The sequence below is a fragment of the Lonchura striata genome, chromosome 3, assembly GCF_046129695.1.
Source record: "Lonchura striata isolate bLonStr1 chromosome 3, bLonStr1.mat, whole genome shotgun sequence".
NCBI lineage: Eukaryota > Metazoa > Chordata > Aves > Passeriformes > Estrildidae > Lonchura > Lonchura striata.
In genome coordinates this window covers 109,143,011-109,163,556 of record NC_134605.1, presented here as the reverse complement: position 1 = coordinate 109,163,556, position 20,546 = coordinate 109,143,011, and the positions used below count along the sequence as shown (strand labels likewise).

The following is a 20,546-nucleotide window of genomic DNA, read 5'->3' as shown; positions in this document are numbered from 1 at the left end:
TCACACCCTCCTTAGCTTTTCTCTGTTCACTCCATTCCTGCACTGGTAGTTGCTGAAGGAGTCTCTTGGCTCACCGTGCATTCCCCTAAAATGCAGTCTCTCTCAGAGGAGAAATTGATTCAGTCTATGGCTAACAAGAAAAGTCCAGAAGTCCAGCCTAAAGCCACTCCATCATCTCCCCACAGCCTTCTTTCCCTAACATCTCAGGTCCCAGGCTGTCTCTCTTTCCTTCAAATCGAGGAGGAGTAATATTTCACAAAGCCTTCATTCCCCAGGAAAGGGTTAAAAGTCCCAGCTGAAATCTTGGCCCAGGACTCCACATCCTATGATGGGCACCTCCCCTCCCACTTCTCCTTCTCCTCTGCCAGCAAATTTCCAGGTGTGTTCAGGCTGGGGTGTGGGGAGGATGGGGGGAACGAAGAAATCTCAGACTTCCTCCTCCACCCTTCCATCCGCAGGAGCTGGCTCTGTTCCAGACCCTTGTCTCCCAGGCACATGGCTTCCTCTCCCCAGCCCCGCCTGAGGCTGGGCAGGCGAGGTCTGCACCCTCTGATGACCAGAACCAAAGAGTTCTCCTGGCAGTTCTTGCTTTTAACCCCCTGTGTTCTCAGAGGCGTGCCCAGCCTTCAGTGGTCACTCCAGGTGCCAATATCCAAACGTGACACTGAGTGGTTTGACTACCAGCTTCCTGAGAAAATGCTCTTCTGTGTCAAACCATGTAAACAATGTAAATATTGCATTTGTAAAAAATTTAGAAGTATTTTCTGCATAACTTATGAAGTGTTGAAGTATTTGAAAAAGATTCCATCTCTGGACAGCCTGTAAAAATCTTATCTTCAGTACATGAATTTCACCCCTCAAATTCCTGCTTGGGAGTTCAGAGGGTCTTTCACTCACCTTAAAGAGAGTGAGGAAATTTCACTAGTTTTGAGTCCTGACCACAGAGGAATACCTGGGTGAGGAAGCACCACCCACTGGCAGTAAATTAATAATTTGAATTATAGTAATTAATAATTTGAATTATAGAATCCTTAAGGTTGGAAAATACTTCCAAGATCATCTAGTCCAACCTTGGATGGATTATCATCATGGCCAGTAAACCACATTGAGAATGCCATGTCTACTCAGTTCTTGAACACTTCTAGGGATGGTGACTCCCCTGCTTCCCTGGGGAGGCTGTTCCAGTGTTTAACCACTCTTCCAGCAAATATTTTTTTCTAATATCCAACCTAAAACTTCCCTGGTGATTGATGCCCTCAATAACAATATTTAGGTTTTTTTTTTTTTTAACCCAAAAGGGGAAAAATGAACGATACATTTTTGTTCTCCAGTTCTCCTTATAATCTTTCCATAGTAATCCATACCCTCATCCTCTCAGTACTCATTGTCCCCAAACTTCTTTTTCAGAAGATTCCTTCCTTAGAGAAATCAGTCCCTTAGGGTCTCTCAAAAAATAGAGTAGGGACATGAATCCCTTTGTCTTACCAGAGCTTTAAATGTTATTTTCTTTTCCATGTGACTGCGCTCTTGAAGTATATAACTTGTTTCTCCAAAGATTTTTTACTCTAATTGCTCACATCCACATTGCAGATGCCAGTGGCATTTGGTTGTGTGGCTTAGGGTATTTTCTTTGGTTAGTTATTTCCCAATTAATCAGAGCTTTGAATAATTTGAATCAGCAGAGCTTCATTAATAATCAATTACAATTTCTGTGTAATACATGACTGGGGCTTCAAAGACAGAAGCTGAAAATATTTTACTAAAAACCCTTTTGTTCTTCCTTGAGGGAGCTTTACATTGGCAGGAAAAGAAAGTAAGGAGTTAAATAAGACATGGAGTGGAGGATGAGCTTAAAGGATGGGACTGAAAATTAAACAAAAGTTTAAGTACAACTACACTAAATTTGAGGTTTCTTTTCTTTCTCAAAAAGACTGGCAATGTTTTATCCCTTCCAACAGCCTCTCAATACTCTTCCTGTCCTACCTTTGTTCTCAGTTTGACATTTTTTTATATTAAGAGAGCTTAAGGCATTGTGGGGTGGGTTTTTTTTTGTTTGTTTTTTTTTTGTTTGTTTGATTGTTTTTGGGGTTTTTTAAATGAGTAAAACTTCATTGATATCCTCTTTAAACTATATAAAGGTCATACTAAAGATCATTAAACATACTAAAGGCCATTTAAACATACAGAGGTTATTAAAGCTTACTTTAAACTAACTAAAGGTCAAGCTTACATGACAGCTTTTTTCAGAATACCAGTGGGTGACTATAGCTTTGAAGGCAGTTGTATAGTTCTCCGTTCCTACCTCTGTCAGAGCAGTATCTTTGTATTTCACTACTGAAAAGAAAATTTATTTGAAAGCCATTGGCTGAATATTTGCTTACAAAATTTATTTTAACATTTGTGCTCAAATCTGCTGCTGGGTAAATGCACTAATGGAATGTTCATATGACCAGCTGTATTTGTTTGACATTTCCTGGTGATGTTTTCTTTCTCTCTTACTGGGATTAACTTTTTCTCAAAATACATTAAAAAAATATGTCTCCTCTTGCCAAAGGAGAGCTCTTCCTGTTCTTCTCAAGCCTCCTGCAAAATGTTCATGTTTCAGCCTCCTCTCAGTTCCTTGATCTTTTTTAAATTCCAGATATATGTGGAAAACTGAACATTTTCAGTGCCCTTTTACCCACTCTGGAGAGGTGAAATAGAATCAGGCAAACTGGAGCACAGCTGGACTCTGGGCCTGGACTTTTCTCAAGACATCGTCCAGGTAGGTGAAATGTCCTGGTCTCTCCTCTGGAGCCCCTGGGGTCAGCAGCAGGCTCAGGGTGAGCCAGGCCAAGAGTAGGCTTGCTGAAGCCCCTCTCCCAGGCTCCCAGCCATGTGCCTGGGCTCTTTTCCTCTAGGTCTCTGCACCCCCATTCCTCGGGGAATTCCCCCATTCCCTCCTCTCCTCTGCCTCTGGCCATGTCTCTGAAGGGACCCTGACACTTTTGGGAGAGAAGAACAAGGGGCTTAGCCTTGAGGCACTTCACACAACCTTCAGGCTCCGGTCTCAAGGCCACATGCAATTTAGTGTTCAAGATTTCTGCTAGAAAACTCTTCCAAACACTGTTCTGTGGGCTGTGACTCAAGTTTCCTGTCCAGGTTTCCCCTTGGCTTGTTCTTTCAACACCTCCTTCTCTGCTGTTCACTCTCTTAGACTCTGAGACACCTGAGTTAGACTGTACCTCAGCCAACAGAGGACATCCTTTCCCAGTGCTGTGTCCAGTTCTGGGATCCCCAGTACCAAAGAGATTTGGACAGACTGGAGAGAGGCCGCAAAGATGCTGTAGTGGTTGCAACATCTCTTATATGAGGAAACACAGAGAGGTGGAGTTCAGCCTAGGGGAGAGAAGGCTCAGCCAGATCTTACCAGCATAAACACCTGGGGGAAGGATCAAATAAGTCAAGAGCCAGATTCTCCAAAGTGTGTGCCCCGTGCCAGGACCAGAGGCCATGGGCACACACTGAAACACATGAGATTCCCTCTGAACATCTGGAAACACCTTTATATTGTGAGAGTGACTAAGCACTGGCACAGGTTGCCCAGGAGATGCAGAGTCTCCCTCCTTAGGATCATATAATTTTTTAGGTCCTTGGAGATGTTAAAAACCTGTCTGGACATAGGTTGGGGCAAGTGACTTGTGGTGGCCCAGCTTGAAAGGGGCATTGAACCAGACAAATTCCAGAATGCCCTCCAACCTCAATAATTCTGTGATTCTGTGATTTCAAAATCCCAATTAATTAAATGGAATCAAAGTTATGCTACCCTGTCGTGGTTTAACATGGAAGTAAATTTTCTTAGGAAGTTAAAGTCAAACCAATCAGTAATCAAGTTTAGATACTAACACTTAGAGTGACTACTAAAAGCATGGGACACACTTCTGAGAACACAAAGAGTTAAAAGCAGAGAGCTCTCAGGAGAACCTTTTTTTCCACTTTTGGTAGTGAAGAGTGCAGACCTCTCTTGCCCAGCGACAGGCAGGGTGGGAGAGGGGAAGCCATGCAGCCTGTAGCTAAAGTAGGCTGGGGCCCCAAAGACAAAAAAGAGAGTAAAGAGAAGAGAACCAGGCCAGCCCTGTCACAGGATGAAGGGTGGAGAAACACTGAGGTGTCCCAGGCAGCCCCCTCAAGAGAGAGAGAGAAGAGAGAGTCCGTTCCACCTGGAAATTTGATGTCATGTGTGGCAGGACGCTGCAGAGAAGACAGAGGTGGTGGGGGGAGCAGGTACCCAGCCGTGGCAGTTTAGCAACCCACTGTGAAATCTCAGCTGTCCTAAGAGCCCAAGACTTTTAACCCTTTCCTAAGAAAAAAAAAAACTTTGCAAAACACTACTCCTCATTAATCTAAAAGAGAAGAGAGACAGCCTAAGACCTGAGATGTCAGAAGATGATAGAAAAAAAAAAAAAATCCTAAGTAAAAAGAGATAATAGAGTAGCTTTAGCTAAACTTTTCTTACATAACCAGACAGCAAACCCCCATGGCCACTCCCTGCCAACCTGGTTCGGGAAGAATTTCCTTGGAGGAAGAAACCTATTTATTTAACAGACAAAAGCACTCCCTGGCACAAAAACACCACCAGAAGACAAAAACTCTTTCACCACTCTGAAGAGATAACAAATTTAGAAAGTCTCTCCTGGAGTGCTTACCCAGTCATCGGTCTCTGGCGCTGGGGATGGCTGCTCCAGGTCACAAGATGCAGGCTCTCGGTGTTTCTCGGTGTTTCCCAGGTCCCAGTACGGAGCAGGTTCAAATGGAAAGGGAAAGAAAAACAGTGCAGGAAAAAAAATTTGGTCTGCCTAGCTAAACTAAGTAATAAGCAAAAGCAAGAAGCAGGAGCAAGAGCAAAGGGAAAGGAAGGAATTGGTGTGTAGAGACTGCGTCCCGTCAAACACCGCAGCCATGGCTTCGATGGTGTTGTGGATGACATTGTCGAAGGATGTTTTTCCTTTGTTTTTAAGGTCAAGCCTGGTCTACTTTGTTCCTAACCACATCTCACACCACTCATTTAGAAAAAGGGCATTTTCATTAAGAGTCACTGGCATTGAGCCAGCATCAAACCATGATGACACACCCATAAACAGTTTTGTGAGAAAACAGCAGTGAAAAGGCTTGGGAAGCATGGGAGAAAGAAATTATACACAGTCTGGAAACAGCAAAGGAAGCCTGTTTCCTCAAAGTCCGGAAACTTTGAGACTTTGAGAAAAATAACAGACTGATAGGCTGATGGATTTATTAGAGGCCTGAATTTATTAGAGGGTTGTGTGAAAAGTGAACAGTGTACATCTATTACCAAGAGCATGTCTACTGTCACGTGTAGGAATGAGTTAGATTGTGAGTTTGCGGGCCTCAAATTGAGCAACTCCCAGGGGCCTCTCCTGGCAGGAGAGACCTTCCTGGAACAGTTCTGTGTCCGGAACGAGAGACGCATCAGATTTTTTTGGTCTTCAGCTTCTGTTTATTGTTATCTTATCAAAACTTCAACACACTGTCTGCACCAGACTCTGCATGAAGGAAAAAGAGCACAAAAATGGCCAACAACCTCGTGCTGCAAGGTCTTTTTACGTCTAATGAAAAACTACACTACCCAATTAAGAAGTGACACCTAAATTATTTTCCTTTCTAACCCAATAACTGACCCCTAAAGATATGCAATGCAGATTTTTCTACTCAATTACAAGATACCACCTAAACCCAAGAAGAAAGAGGAAGAAAAAGAGAGAAGAAAGGAATTCGAGATCACACGCTATATCCTCCATCTTGAACCCATCTATAACATACTAAAAATCCTAAAACCTAAATTTCTCACCCATGTAACATACTACACTACTATGTACAATCTCTACAATCTATTTCACACTTTTGTGGTTTCTGGTTTACCTTGAGGCTTTGGAAGTTTTCTCCATGAATGAGGGTCCAAGTCAGTGTTTTCCTGGGAGTCAGAGCACCCCAGGGCAGACAGGGGGATATTCCCCTTGCCCTGGATTCCCACATTAGCCTGTGAGCATTTACACACTAAAATACACTTAATGTGTCTTACATACACTTAGTGAATGCAGATGGTGTCTTAACCGCAAAACAAAAACAGAAACATCTCAGCTTGTAAGCATTCTTGCATTCACGCACCACATACTAAAAATAATACCTCTTTCCGCCACACCCCTGGGCCATGGAATTTTGACTTTAAAAGCAAAAAGATAATGAGTAACCTGGACAGTGTGCAGAATTTATGCCTTCTAGAGCAAATGTCAGGTTGATGACCTGCAGTTATCCGTGTTTTTGGACTTTCACACTTAGCCAGTGACCCATACTCTCAACCAGTCACATGGGTTAGAAAAAAAAAATATATATATGCCCCCATACCCTTCCAAGGATTCATTAGGAAGCACATGGGAAGAGAACAAGTCATCAGCCATGATTAAAACATACTCTTCAGTGGAAAATAAGTTTATGGACTAACACAAGAGCCTCTCAAGCTAAATTATTCCAGGAAGACAGAGATCCAGAGTCCACATTTTCTCTTTTCTGTGGCAAATACTTGGCTGAATAGAGATGGACTGGAACAGCAACACGTCCATTGGTTTTGTGTTCATCCTGGCTTTTCTATCCATTTTGAAAATATCAGGATTCTGGAACAGCAGCACTTCTATTGTTTTAGTGTTGATCCTGGTTTTTCTGTCCATTTTGAAAACAGCAGGTTCCTGGAACAACAGACAAAGACAGAACTTTCCTCCAGGTCCAAGACCATTACCTATAATTGGAAACCTTCTTTTGTTTGACTTGAAGAGACCCTACAGAACTTACCTACAGGTACTCATTTTCATTTTTGTTGGTCCTATCAATCAAACCCCATAGACCAGATGTCAGAGAGTCTCTCCTATTGCACCCAATGTACTGCACCCATGCATGAGCCTTTAGCAAGGGACCCAGAGTGGGTTATTTGAGCAGAAAATATTGAATGAAGCATGGTTTCTTTACTGTAATATTTTATCCAGGTTTCAGCCTTCAACAACTTTCAATTTAATAGCAAGCATCCACCCTATTTTTGCGGTAATTTTGAGAAAAAGACAACAGAATAAGGAATGATTTTGAATGTGGTGTAAGCCTGTCTGCCTTAAGTGAGATCAGCTCTTGAGATCAGCTCTTTGGTGAATTCAGCTCTTTAGTGATTTCAGCTCTTTGCTTGCTAAGTGCCTCAGCAGACACATGGGGATAGAGACATGAGAAGGCTGTATGAGGTTCCATGGCGGTGTCTTTATTGGCAACTCCTGTGAAGGATTTCAGTGGCAGGCAGCTCTTCCGCCGAACTGGACAGAAATGGGGTTTTATATAGGGTACAGGGGTGTTGGAAATTGTCCAGTAGAAAGGGTCGAGGTGAATATGACCTATGGTCTTACAGCGAGATAATGAGGGTCCGAAGTGGGAAGTGGGGTTATTTTGGTAAAGTCATCGTGACTCGGCATTCCTTATCTCGGGCACGTGACCGCCTGCAAGGCCTTGCAGGGCCTCGGGCTGCTACAAAATCTACTACAAAATGAGCGCAGTCAGGAAACCACCCTCCAGCTGTCAGAAGAATCAAGAGTCACACAAAAAAAAATCTGCCTGTTCCGGATAAAAAGCTGTACATTGTCTCTGAGACAGATTCATGGTGCATGCAATCATGTGTAATAAGTTTGAATGTATCTAATGCTAAATCCTGGCCCAGAAACAAACTGACTTATTTTAATAATAATTAAATTTATTTTTAATAAATGTTACCAAATATTTGAACAGGTTGTTTAGGTGTAGCCTGTGCACAAAAGAAATACAAATAAGAAATAAGTCTGAAAACATGAGTCAAAAATTCAATTTACAAGGGTTTCTGAGGGACGACAGAACTCTCAGTGCAATCCTTTTCTGACTTGGGGTTTCAGCTCTTGACACTTCTGCTCAGTTTAGCACAACAGAACTCTTCTCCTAACTGTTCCATTTTGTCATTATCCACCACAATGGCACATTCCCATCATTTAAATCAAGTGTCTTTCCCTGTAGTCAGGAAAATACCTACCATGTGAGTAACCTCGAGGCAGGACTAGAAAATAAGCAGCACTGGAAGAGTGATAAATCTCTTTGTAGGCTGTAGAAGTTGTAAATCACTGTTCTTTTCTCCTGACAGTTGTCCAAAATATATGGTCCAGTCTTCAGTGTTCAGATGGGGCACAGGAAAGTTGTAGTGATTTCTGGCTATGAGACAGTGAAGGAAGCTCTCGTAAACCAGGCAGATGCATTTGCAGAGAGACCGAAAATTCCAGTCTTTGAAGATTTGACCAAAGGAAATGGTAAGCTGGTCTTATTCTTCCTTATCAGCTTGACCTACTCATTTTTTTTTCCCCTATGGACAAAGCAGGAGCTGGGACAACGCTTTGGATCAGAGATCACAAAAGGCATTGGAAATAGGAAGCAATTTCATTGACTTTAGCACACTTATTCAACTTTGAAACTACTGACAGTGGCAACAAAACAACCATAACTCTAAAAATAACGACAGCAATAGAAAATAGCTAGTGACACAATTTCAGGATCTAGAACTGGGCATCTTTGGCAGAGAAGAGTTTTTATCTCTCATGATATGGCTCTGAACTTTTGGAGTTTGGGGCTTACCATAAAATCACCTTTTCTAAAATTAGTATTCTACTGTTTTTTGTCATTTCAGTGGTAGATATGTTTTTAAATTCAGAATGTGACAATAGATAGCATGTAGCACATAGAGAACTGTAGATTTATTTTAAAAAGGGGAATACTGTATGCTGAGCTGGGTTTCAAAATACACCCAAACTTCATAAGAATTTCATATTTATATCTCTAAAGATCCTTGCAGAAATTCAGGAATAATTCTGTGAACATTTTAACAGCTGCATCTTTTGTTCATATTATTGCATAGAAGCTTACTTTTCACTCTATTTTTTAATTTGAAAAATAAAACCATAGTTGAGGTCATCAGTTAAATTTTGTAACAACTTCAGTGAATAAAAATGATGGTGGAGGTTTTAAGACATTACCTAATTTTTAAAGACATTTGTTCCTACATAATTTTTTTCCTGCAGTCATCAGAGATCTTCCAAATCACTGCTCAATTCCACTTCCAAACTATGATGACCAGCAGTTTGAACTTGAATTTCCAATGTCCACTTTCTTTCAGTGACAAGTGTCTTTGAGGATATATATTTTTCTTAAGATTTGATGAAATAAACCTTAAGTATTTATCTTTTGCTTGTATAATGAACCTATTGCTGAGGATTGAAAATACTTAAGGCACAGTTGTGTGTTTCCTCATCTGGATGCAATTTAACTTGTTTTAAAAGTGACTGCTACTAAACAGCTCTATTTTATGCCTACAAAATGATTTAAAATCTTCTGCCACCTTGAAATGTTCTCTTGGTCTCAGGGGTTGTTTTTGCCCATGGTGAAAACTGGAAGGTGATGCGAAGGTTTACCCTCACAGCCTTACGAGACTTTGGGATGGGTAAAAAAGCCATTGAGGATCGAATTGTGGAGGAGTACGGGCACCTGGCTGACTCCATCGCCTCACACGATGGTGAGTGGATTGTTCGTTCTGCAAACACATAGAATCACAGAGTCACAGAATGGTTTGGGTTCAAAGGGACCTTAAAGCTCATCCAGCTCCACCCCCTGCCATGGGCAGGGACACCTTCCGCTATCCCAGACTGCTCCAAGCTTGTCCAACCTGGCCTGGAACATTTCCAGGAGTGGGCAGCCACAGCTTCTCTGGGCAGTCTGTACCTGGGCCTCACTACCTCTAAGGTTTTGTCCAAGTATGAAGATGCTTTTTGAGCCTTCTCAAGTTCAGACCTTTTTATTAAATGTACACTGATTTGATGAATTTGGCTCCTCTGGCATTTTTGTGTCTTGATATGGTATTCTGACATTGGATAACAATCAATGATAGCAATCAATCGTAACAAATAAATAGCAAGATTAAATCATAAATTTACATTTACAAATTACATATCATTACAATGTAGTAAATTCTCTTGTTCCTTGTCTAGGAACTCCGTTTGATGCCAGCAAAATAATTAATGCAGCAGTTGCAAATATAATTGTGTCAATATTGCTTGGAAAACGATTTGACTACAAAGACTCCAGATTTGTGAGACTTATAAATCTGACCAATGAAAACATGAGGCTTGCTGGGAAACCTTTGGTCACGGTAACAATTCACATGTTTAAGTTGTTGTTCCACTGCATGCCAATAAAAATACTGGTGATCAGTTTCTTCTATTAAATAGGAAAATCTGAGACTTTGAGAAACAATTAGTTTACAAAGCACTTTCTTGAACAAAAATACCTTGAGAGACAGTTTGGGAATCATGAAGTCAACAATCAAGCCCCCAGTCCCTCAAAAACATTTTTAAAATATAGTTTGAAGAGTGATAGTGAGTGAAAAGTACCTTCAGATACTTGCATGCAATGCTGCCACACCCTGGATTGATTTATGTTTATCTAGGTTTTGAAAAAGAAAAAAAAAATGCTAGTGGAAAGGCTGACCAAAACAATAAAAAAAGTTGCTCGCCAACTTTTCCGTCTGTCTGGTGGCAGCTGGAAGCTGTTTCAGCCTGACACCTACACTACTCCTGAAAAATAGTAATTTGGGGCAAGATTTTTACATCTATTTGGTGGTTCTTGATGTATTTTCTCCCACAAATTCATCCAGTCACTTTTTCATGTTCTAAAAAAAATTTATATATATTAATCTTGAGTTTTTGACTTTGTATCTGCAAGGAAGGCCATATGTTGCTAATTTGTTTTTATAGTGTTTTCAGAGCTCTGGCTGATAAACTCTAACAACTTCCACTCTCCTAGATGTACAATATCTTCCCATATCTTGGATTCCTCATAAGGGCTAACAAGGCTCTCCTTCGAAACAGAGATGAATTCCATGATTTTGTACGAGTTACTTTTGTAGAGCACCTCAAAGACCTGGACAAAAATGATCAAAGAAGTTTTATTGATGCCTTCCTTGTTAAACAGCAAGAGGTAACAGAATTTTCTTGCTGATTCCATCTTTTACAGCTCTATGGAGACATTTATAATTTTCTTTCAGTCCTTACAATTTCAGCTGAATTTCTTTAGGGAAGCTGTCTTTGAGAAAATACATATGAAAAAGTGGTAGAGTTGAACAGATACTTCAAGCTGTTGAAATTCCAACCTCTTTTAATCAGTGAACATTCATCCTTATTTATTTTCTTCAGACTGTATGAATATATTTACTACAGTTTCATCTTTTTATCTGCCCTTTTTGTTGTCCCAGATCTTCTTGTTCTTTTGAAAACATAACACATTATAGAATGGAATAACTACCTGGCCTTTAGTGGGACTTATCTGGGGTCTCTGATGTGGCTGGGTCACCTTCCCCATGGGGAAGGCAGCTCCCTTTGGAGATGGTCCCAGTAAATACAAAGATATGTCAGCACTCTCTTCCAGGCACAAGCCCAAAGCTCTTCCTTGTCTTTCACACTTCTTTAAAATACAGGATTTATATCTTAGCAAATGTTTATCTACATAAACTGCATTTTCACATGGAAAGCTTTGAGTTTTCATCCTTTTATCTCAACTACTTTTTTCAGGAGAAATCCACTACCAATGGGTATTTCCATAGTGGCAACTTGCTAAGCTTGGTGAGCAATTTATTCACTGCTGGTGTTGAGACCATTTCCACCACACTAAACTGGGGCTTTCTGCTGATGCTAAAGTACCCTGAAATCCAGAGTAAGTGGTTTAATTATAGAAACTGTTAGACTCAGGGTATTAGTGACCAAACAGGAACCTGGAGGATCAACACATCTGTTAATTGGCCAAGCTACAAAAAGCTGAGTTTTTCAGCCAATTATTGTCTCTGTGCCCTGTGGTTCAGACCCAGTGAGGGTCACACTGGTCAGCAGAACAGAGTTCATACAGGCCAGGCCCTCTGCTTAGGAAAATCTCATTCATTATTAAGTAAAGGGCTGATCTCTGTTAGTCAATGATTCTGATCCAGGTTTCCCTCAGAAACTGTCAATAAACCAAAGGCCTGTGCAGATGTTAAATGGACTGTACTGAGGCTTTAGGGACCTGAGAATATTTGTGGAATTGCCCTTTCTGGCAGCTTCATTCCAGCTGATGGTACAGGGTTGTTTGGAGTCAAATGAGGGTTTCAAGACAACCTTTGGGCAGAACAGATCTTTAGACAGAAGAGATGGCATAAAAAAAGTCTTTTCTTGTTGGTGAAGAATCAATCAAACACTGTAGTCCTGTTCACCTTGCATTATTTCTCAAAGGAAGAAAAGATTTTTGGAGAATTTATGGTTTGTACTCCAGATCTATTATATTTTACATCAGTAAAGCACACTGTGTCTCAGGAGTGAATGAGCTGTTGTATCTTAGAGTTGACTCTTTCTTCAGAAAAGGTCCAAGAAGAGATAGAGCAAGTGATAGGGTCCAACCCACCACGGATCGAGCACCGAGCTCAGATGCCATACACAGATGCGGTCATCCATGAAATTCAGAGATTTGCCAATATCCTGCCACTGGATTTGCCTCATGAGACTGCTGCAGATGTCACCCTCCAAGGCTATTTCATCCCCAAGGTGAGATGCCTACAGGATTGCTTCTTCTAACATTTCTTCTTTCTAAATTTGTCCAGGAATTCATTCCTCTGTCCTATTTTGCAGGGAACCTACATCATCCCTTTACTGACCTCAGTTCTGAAAGACCAGTCACAGTGGGAGAAGCCAGACATGTTCTACCCTGAGCACTTCCTTGATGCCAATGGGAAATTTGTGAAGAAAGATGCTTTCATGCCTTTCTCAGCAGGTGCTTTCTCTTTTACATTTACAGAGAACACACAGTAAAGATGCTTCTGTGCATTTCCTGCTTCATTTTCCCATATCCCTTTTAAAAGTCACAAAAAATATTAGGTGGATCAAGATTTCATATAGTGTGACAAGAAGAAACTCCCAAATTCTGTGTAAAATGAAAGGACAGCCAGAGGGGACTGGCCCTTTGAGGCTTCCCCAGAGGGTGACATTCACCTGGATTTACACACCTGCGACATTTGCCAAATCGTGGGGGATTCCAACCCTGCTCCTCTGGCATTTCTCCTGCTTTGCAGGCTCTGTAATTTCTTTTTTTAAGTTCCCATACATCAGTTTCTTGCTAATTTATCTGTCATATACACAACAGTCTCTATATTTTAACCAATGCCATATTTTCAACTCTGTATGATCTTTGAATAAAATTTTTTCTTCTCATACTCATCACCCTGTACACTGTAATGTTTTTGTCTTTTTTTTTTTTTCCTTTCTTTTTAGAAGAACTTATGACACTTGCAGTTCCCAGATCTTCTTTTCCAGACTTAAGTCTAGATGTCCCAGCTGAAAGCACATCCAGGGAGTGTCAGGTCTGGGCAGTCCCTGGAGGCCTCATTTCGTATCACAGCCATGCAATAGCTCTCCATTTTTGGTCACACAGGGGTGTTAACACCAAATTTTAGTTCAGGTTTTTGTTAGTTCTGGGCTTAAATCATCATATTAATAAGGCAGTTTACTAGCTACTGGATTTGATAGAACTTACATTTACAGCACTTTTGAATATTCATAGAATATCCCCTCCACCCTGCTTCTCACTCTGGCCACTATTTGTGAATTTGTGAATCTTTAAGGAATTTGCTGACAAATTTTAGTATAAAAAAATAGATCTGAAGTCTAGACTAAACCAGTTGGTTTGGGATACAAAACTTGAGCCAAGCTGAGGAAAAATATGAAGCAAAAATTCAGATTTTATTGAAAACTGGAGTTGAGGAATTCAAAGTACATTTCCATACATTTTTCTCTGAATGCAAGCATTTAGACAATGGAAAATAAAAAACCATCACTAGCTGGCTTTGGTATGATACCTTTAAAGATCAAAACTCCTCTCTCTCTGTTAACTTGTACCCAAGAGTTTTAAAATCTACTGTGTTCTTTATTCATATCTAGGATATAACATTCAAATGTTCTGGATTCCCATTAACCATTTTCAGGTCAAGAGCTGATAAAAGGGGTTTTTTTTTCTTCCAATACTGAAGAAGCAGCTCTCACTGATTTTCTTGTCCTTTTGCCTTTTGTTCTAGGGCGGAGGATCTGTGCTGGGGAAACTCTTGCCAAAATGGAGCTCTTCCTCTTCTTCACCAGTCTCCTGCAGAGGTTCAACTTCCACCCTCCACCTGGAGCTTCCAGCTCAGACCTGGACCTCAGCCCTGCCATTTCATTTAATGTCATCCCCAAACCCTACAAAATGTGTGCTGTAGCACGTTCCTAGAGCTCTAATTGACATTCAATGTGTTTCTAAACTGCTGAAACCATTTTTCCATGACATCTGTCTTATTCTTTGACCAAAACAATCCATATTTCAATGAGGGTTTCCAGTACTTCTAAACTAGTGTTCTTTTATTTTTTGGGAGAGGGAAGAAATGGACCAGAAGTGTGAAGTAATGGATGGTTTATGGATTAATCTCAGATCACCTAATCTTGGCTACATAATACAGGTCCTTCAGCTTTCCTATTCTTGCTGCCATGTTCTCTGTTTGTTGAAAACATATCCCAAAAAAACACTCCCTAGTCCAGGTTTTTCCCAAAAGATATAGGGGCTATGAAGCTCTGCTTAGGTTGTACAAGGAGACAACAAATGTGGGATGTTCAGAGTTTCAGGCTGTCAGAACAGAAGGCCTGTTTGACCTTGGCTGTCAGCTGGGTTTGAAGCTGGGCTGGATATCCTGATGTTCCCCAGTGCAGCTTCTTCCCTTGACTCTTCTCCCTACTCCATTTCCACATGCAAAGAGATCAGTTCTGTACTTGCTGTAGATCACTTCTAAGGAAAAAACCTCAAGCCAAGTTGATCTGAATCCAGCAGTTCTTCAAGATTTTCCCTGAGTATTCCTTAAATAGATAAACTCAGTACATAAAGCATACACACAGAGGAAATTACCTTACCTACTTAAAGCCAAGGTTTGTGAAACTGAAATTTCAGGTGCTCCCTTGTCAAATCACAGAGCTGTGGTCACAGCTGCACACACATATCAATAGTGAACCTACTGAAAGAGGCCTCAAATCCCATCAAAACCAACAATCTGATCATTCTGCAACTCTGTCCAAGAGTATAGACCGTCGAGATAAGACCACCTCCTAAATGACTGGATTTATGTTCTGTGGTTCATGTTACCCTGTTTGTGTGTGCATGACAACCCCAAAGTAACAACATCCACAGCCAACCTATCATAAATCACCCACGGAAAAAAATTAAAGTAATTATGACTTGCCTCTGTATCTATCCAGCACTGTAATGCAGAAGCTCATTCTTCAGTTACTATTTCAATTTCCTTGTGTAGAAGCTGAATCTGACTCCTACTCACTGCCCTTCTCCACAAGTTCTTTTCAAAATAAAAAAACTTTCAAAAAGGCAAAGGTCTCTATGTGGTTCAGGAAGTTCAAAACCCACACAGTAAATCACCCTTAATGAAAGGAAAGGAGTATATTTTTACTTAACCTCTTTATGGTATGCAGTAAAATCTTTAACCCATGCTCTGGATTAAATTATTTTCTGGTATTGGTAATACCAGTAACTGCTTCCCTTGCCAAGTGATAACAAATTTGAGAAATACTTCTAAATAATTATATTCCTTTTCCTGTGATTCAGTATAAAGCAAGTATTTAGCCTGGTTTTCCTGATCCTACATGGGTTAGGTAATCCTATGAGGAGTAGAGAGCTGAAATCAGGTTACAGGTTTGTTCCAACTTGATATATTCCATTATTCTAACTCCAGAGAGACTTTCAAGCCGTCATAGAAGAGAGATAATTAGCTTTTGTCTCATTAAGGGTAGCAAAGAGTTTATGAAGCAAGTCAGTGTAAAGAGCACTGCTATCTTTCAGCAGGTAATTTAACTTGAGAAAGCACTTTATGTTGTTCGATTTTGGTTTTTGTATTAAGTAATGAAAATGTAAAAGCTATTTTCTACATGCTATAAAAACTATTCAATTTTCTTCAATCAAGGGTTTTTGGTAAAAAATAGTAAGAAAGTTGAACAGGGGATTTACAACTGAATATTAGATAAGCTTATTTTTATTACCTGTTTCAGGTTTAAACTCCCAAATAAAAACTACTTTTGTAGAAGACACGGTCTTCAGTGATTTAGAGATAAAGAAGTGCAAATAGAATGGAATAGTTCCCTTATTCTGTAAAAATACCCAAATAATCCAGGACCATTTCCCTCTCTTCTAAGACTGGATATATCATCATTGGAAGTCATCACAGGTCAAAAAAAAAATTATAAAACCTTGACAGATGACTTAAATCACTTGAGTTCCAAAATGTATCTACACATTTATATACCAATGTTAATAGAAAATGTTTTAACAGAAATTCAGCAGTCACAAGAGGAAGGCCATTAGGAACACAACATGGAGACTCCACACATTTTGGCTTCTCAAAGCAAATCCACCTTCTCATAGGTCTTTTCAATAAGGGTTAACAAGTTCTTCAAGTCAGCTGACTGCTGAATAGTATTCATATCCTTTAAAAGGCCCTTCTGATTCTTTACCTTCAAAATTTCCTCCTAAAGAAGGAAAGAATCATAGACAACAAATAAAAAAACACTTTTGTTGAGTGCAAGAGGAATTTCACTTTCATGCAGCCCAGCTACAGTTCAAACAAAAACAGATACAAAGTCACAGAATGAGTCTTCCCTCTATCAATTATCGATATATTTCAGAAATTACACAAAGTCACAGAATGAGTCTTCCCTCTAAGTTCCCTAGGGCCACAGGGTTTCTAGGAAAAGACAGACGATGTTTTAAATCATAAGAGCACAGAATTGTTCGGGTTGGAAGGGACATTAAAGATCAGCTTGCTTCAACCCCCTGCCACAAGGTTCCATTATCCCAGGCTGCTCAGAGCCCCATCCAACCTGGCTTTGAACACTTCCAGAGATGAGAAGGGTTTTTAGGGTTTTGTCCTTTTTCTAAAGCATAAGCATGTAGTTCTCAAGAAAAAGAACAAAAATATAACATGAAAATCTATTCAAATTTTCTGAATTTTCAGAATTGTCCCCTCTGGCAGAAGTTAAGGGATAAAAGCACATTCTCTTGCCTTCTTCCTCATAACCAAAGTCCCTCTGAAAAGATAAACAGAAATTCCACACTCACCTGCAAAGTAGGTGCCTGCAAACTGCACTTGGGGAGTTCTGGAAGTTGGAGTGCACCACTGCCATTTTCCTGAAATACCTAGAAAAAGAAGAGAATGAAAAAAAACAATCCAAACTGCCAAATATCAGGCAGACAAGTATGAAAATAACCTGTCATTATCCAACTTCTGAAAACAAGCTCAATTATGCAACTGAAATTGGAAAGATTAAGATCCATTCCCAAAAGCAAATGAGGCCTTTCTTAAATGACACTGCCTGAGAAACAGCTTGCTTGAGAAAGCTCTGGAAGTCAGCCCATTCCTCTAGGTTACAGGAGTACACACGTTTTTATGAGAAATACCTTCCTGGCATTTTCTTCATCTTTCTGTAACTGGCTCTTGAGCACCTGGATTTTGTACTGCAGTTGCTGTATATTTTCCTCAATGCGCTCTGCTGATCTCTCTGCTTCGGTTATTTCTTCCTAAAACAAACAATCACAAAACTGGAAGAAAATTTACTTTAGAAATGGTGAATGCTTCCCACAGAACACACTGAGTGACTGAAAAACATCCAAAAAGAGACAGTGCTTTGCAGCAAAGGTGACTGACAATGAACACTGGACACCCCTCCACAACAGCACAAGCATAGCAAGCAGTGTGATAAGGTATTTCTTTCCCTTCCTTGCTTTTCCTACCTGCAGTTGTACCAAAGACTCCTCATTTGTATTAAGCATTTGTTTCTCTGCCATTTGAAGGCCCAGGATATTCTTCAGGTTGCCCAGCTTCCCTGGAGGCACCTTTAAAGTCTTGAAACTTGCCAGCACCCTTCAATTACAGAAAAAGGAAAGCATGACTTGTTTGGAGTTCTTTGCAAAGCAAAAAGAAAATTCTGGGGGAAAACTAATCTCACTATAGTTTTAAACTTAATTGCTGTCAGTGAAGTAAATGACTGCAGAGGGAAAGAAAAACTGCCTTGAATTGTTTTCCAAAATCATGTGGGGCAGGTGTCCAAGGAAAGAACCAGGAACAAGAAATTCCAAAATTCTCATGTTTGCTATTGCACTGACCTTGTGTGGCTTATATTCCACTGGCCTCTACACTCCCTGACTATAAACCAACATTCATTAATATTTTCCTAATATTTTCCCAGTTCTGACCTTTCTGCTTCTCAAATTAAGTTCTAAAAGAAGACCACAACTGCTTCCAAATTTTAATAAAACCTGGAAATGCTTTTATGAAACATGATACATAGCTTTATATATATATCTAAATATATATATCTGTCAGAGAGAATATTTTAGCTCACCCTCAAAGTATGGTACAAAACAACTGGGTAGAAGGAACCTTTTCTCTCCCTCTTTTCTTTTACTTTATAATTTATTACCTGGTTTTCAGTACATTGAGGTGCTTCTGAACATCATCTTTTTCCTCTCTCTGTTGGGACAAAACAGATCTGGAAAGATAACACAGGCAGAATTTCCATCACAAAGGTCTCTTCCAACACAAAGTGTGCAAGCACAGAGAACGCATCAAAAAACACATTTACTTCCCAGAAGTAATACTATGATTTTTACTTTGTTGCTTGAGGAAATAAAGAAGAACCACTAGGATATTTGGCACTTACAGTACTACTGAATCCACTATATTTTCCAGGAATAGCCTACTGTTCTCTGAGAGGGGCTGCCAAGATCTTATTGTAGCACTGGACAGCTTCACCTTTTTTGAAGAACCATTTTCTCCTGTTATCACAAAGGAAAAAAGGGAAAGGGATGACTTGTCAAACGTGGACAGACAGCTTTGTGACTCAATTCAGTCAAACTGGAGTCAAAGGTGTAAAACAGTTCAGATTTAACAGGAAAAAACAGGACCCTACCTGCAGGGGAATAGTCCTTCAGATCCTTAACTTTCCTTTTGCCTGTCTGAGGTTCCTGCTGAAGGGAAAAAAATACCACAAATGTGGCAATTTTGAGACATCCTCTGCTGTGAAATCATTAATCTACTTCTATGAACTCACTATACCAGTGTCTGACAAGTCTTTGACCACAAAAAAAAAAAAAAAAGCTTTACTGATGACTGCTCAAAAGAGCTCTTCACACTGGTCTAATTTTAAAAGTCAAAAAAAAAAAAAATACCCCAGTAACTTTTCTACATGTTTGATCCAAATTAATGAATACCTGTCTTTTTTTACTTTGTTTTCTTCCTTGTTCATCTGCTCCCTTTTTTTTGCTGGAAGGCCCTTGCTGATTTTGTGATTTTAAAGGATTTTTTGCTGATCTGCCACCACTTGGTTTCCCCATTTTATTGGAAGATGTGTGGCGGGGTTTCATTAGCTGTAAACCTATGGGAACAGGAGGAAACAATGAAAAAATTAAAATCCAGCAATTATAACCCATAAAGTGCAAACCATACTTTAAAAAAGCCATGGAAATTAGGCTCAACCCAAATAAACCCCAAATGAACCTAAATGAGATGATATGTTTGAATATTTGCTAACCTAGAGCCCAAATCTTGTAAATTTACCTAAAAGTAGGACCACAAAAAAGCATCCCCATTTGAAAGATATCTCTGCCCGCAGCAGAGTGTTGGAAATAGATTATATTTAAGGTCTCTTCCAACCCAAACTATTCAGTAATTCATCTTTCTAACTTTCAGTGCAGCCATCCAATTACCAGAACTTTTTACCTTAGCACATAAGCACATCGGTGTCTGACACAGTTTAAACCAACAGATTTTTTTTTTCTTACTCTAGAGACAGAGGGAAAAGCCATCACACAGAAGGGAATAGCCACAAACCCCACCACCCTTCTCGCCTCTAAAGCACCACGATTCAGATTTATTCAGCTTTTCACTCACCCCCTCAGGCCACTCCCTCACTCAGGTCCTGTCACTTCTCACCAGGCAAGAGTTAAAATTGATAGCGATAAGTAAGCCCCGGCCGGGTTAATGAGGCCTAAAACAGGTAAAGAAACCATATGCCAGGCAAACAAACTCCACACCAGCTAAATAAGCCCTAAAACAAGTGAATAAATCCTGTATGTCCCCCTCTCCTTAACTATCCGTTGTGGGACAGCTTTCACAACGGACCGCAAATAAGCGATGGACTACAACTCCCGGCATGCATCGCTCCCCACCGCCACGCAAAATACACACTCCTCGACTGCAGCGCATGCTGGGAGTTGTAGTCATTCCCCACCCATACGATCGTACATCCCCAAATGCCCGCTCCCCGGCGCTTCTGAAGAGCAGCGCGGATAACAACTCCACAAAATTCTTCCTCTCCTCCCGTTTCATGTCTCCCCACTCCTCACCTTCCCGGCGC

General features: G+C 40.3%; 2 protein-coding genes across 3 annotated transcripts; one reads left to right on the top strand and one right to left on the bottom strand.

Moving 5' to 3' along the window:
- Positions 1–6,331: 6,331 nt before the first annotated feature.
- Positions 6,332–15,512, top strand: LOC110468938 (cytochrome P450 2K1). Of its 2 annotated transcripts, XM_021527220.3 has the most exons (10): positions 6,332–6,846; positions 8,192–8,354; positions 9,461–9,610; positions 10,083–10,243; positions 10,897–11,070; positions 11,661–11,802; positions 12,475–12,659; positions 12,744–12,885; positions 13,383–13,471; positions 14,183–15,512. In XM_021527220.3, the coding sequence occupies exons 1-10, from the start codon at positions 6,589–6,591 to the stop codon at positions 14,357–14,359; spliced, it is 1,641 nt and encodes a 546-aa protein (XP_021382895.2). In that variant the 5' UTR covers positions 6,332–6,588; the 3' UTR covers positions 14,360–15,512. The 2 variants fall into 2 exon arrangements, with proteins under 2 accessions (XP_021382895.2, XP_021382896.2); XM_021527221.3 differs by lacking the exon at positions 13,383–13,471 and having other exon boundaries at positions 6,334–6,846.
- On the bottom strand, positions 13,830–20,543 carry CENPQ (centromere protein Q). Its single transcript, XM_077782470.1, has 9 exons — positions 20,536–20,543; positions 19,402–19,565; positions 19,101–19,158; positions 18,852–18,966; positions 18,612–18,680; positions 17,923–18,052; positions 17,590–17,709; positions 17,251–17,328; positions 13,830–16,661 (listed from the first exon to the last, which is right to left on the bottom strand). Exons 2-9 carry the CDS (start codon positions 19,552–19,554, stop codon positions 16,533–16,535), a joined length of 852 nt encoding a protein of 283 aa, XP_077638596.1. The 5' UTR covers positions 19,555–19,565; positions 20,536–20,543; the 3' UTR covers positions 13,830–16,532.
- Positions 20,544–20,546: the final 3 nt, after the last annotated feature.

Bases quoted from the DNA above. Each gene is read 5' to 3' on its own strand.
- LOC110468938 (XM_021527220.3), top strand. From the start codon at position 6,589: ATGGACTGGAACAGCAACACGTCCATTGGTTTTGTGTTCATCCTGGCT. The intron at 10,244-10,896 runs GTAACAATTCAC...CCACTCTCCTAG, and splicing joins CTGGGAAACCTTTGGTCACG to ATGTACAATATCTTCCCATA. The intron at 11,071-11,660 runs GTAACAGAATTT...TACTTTTTTCAG, and splicing joins TCCTTGTTAAACAGCAAGAG to GAGAAATCCACTACCAATGG.
- CENPQ (XM_077782470.1), bottom strand. From the start codon at position 19,554: ATGAAACCCCGCCACACATCTTCCAATAAAATGGGGAAACCAAGTGGT. The intron at 19,159-19,401 runs GTATTCATTAAT...TTTTCCCTTCAG, and splicing joins AACAAAGTAAAAAAAGACAG to CAGGAACCTCAGACAGGCAA. The intron at 17,329-17,589 runs GTATTTCTCATA...TTCTTTTTCTAG, and splicing joins ATGAAGAAAATGCCAGGAAG to GTATTTCAGGAAAATGGCAG.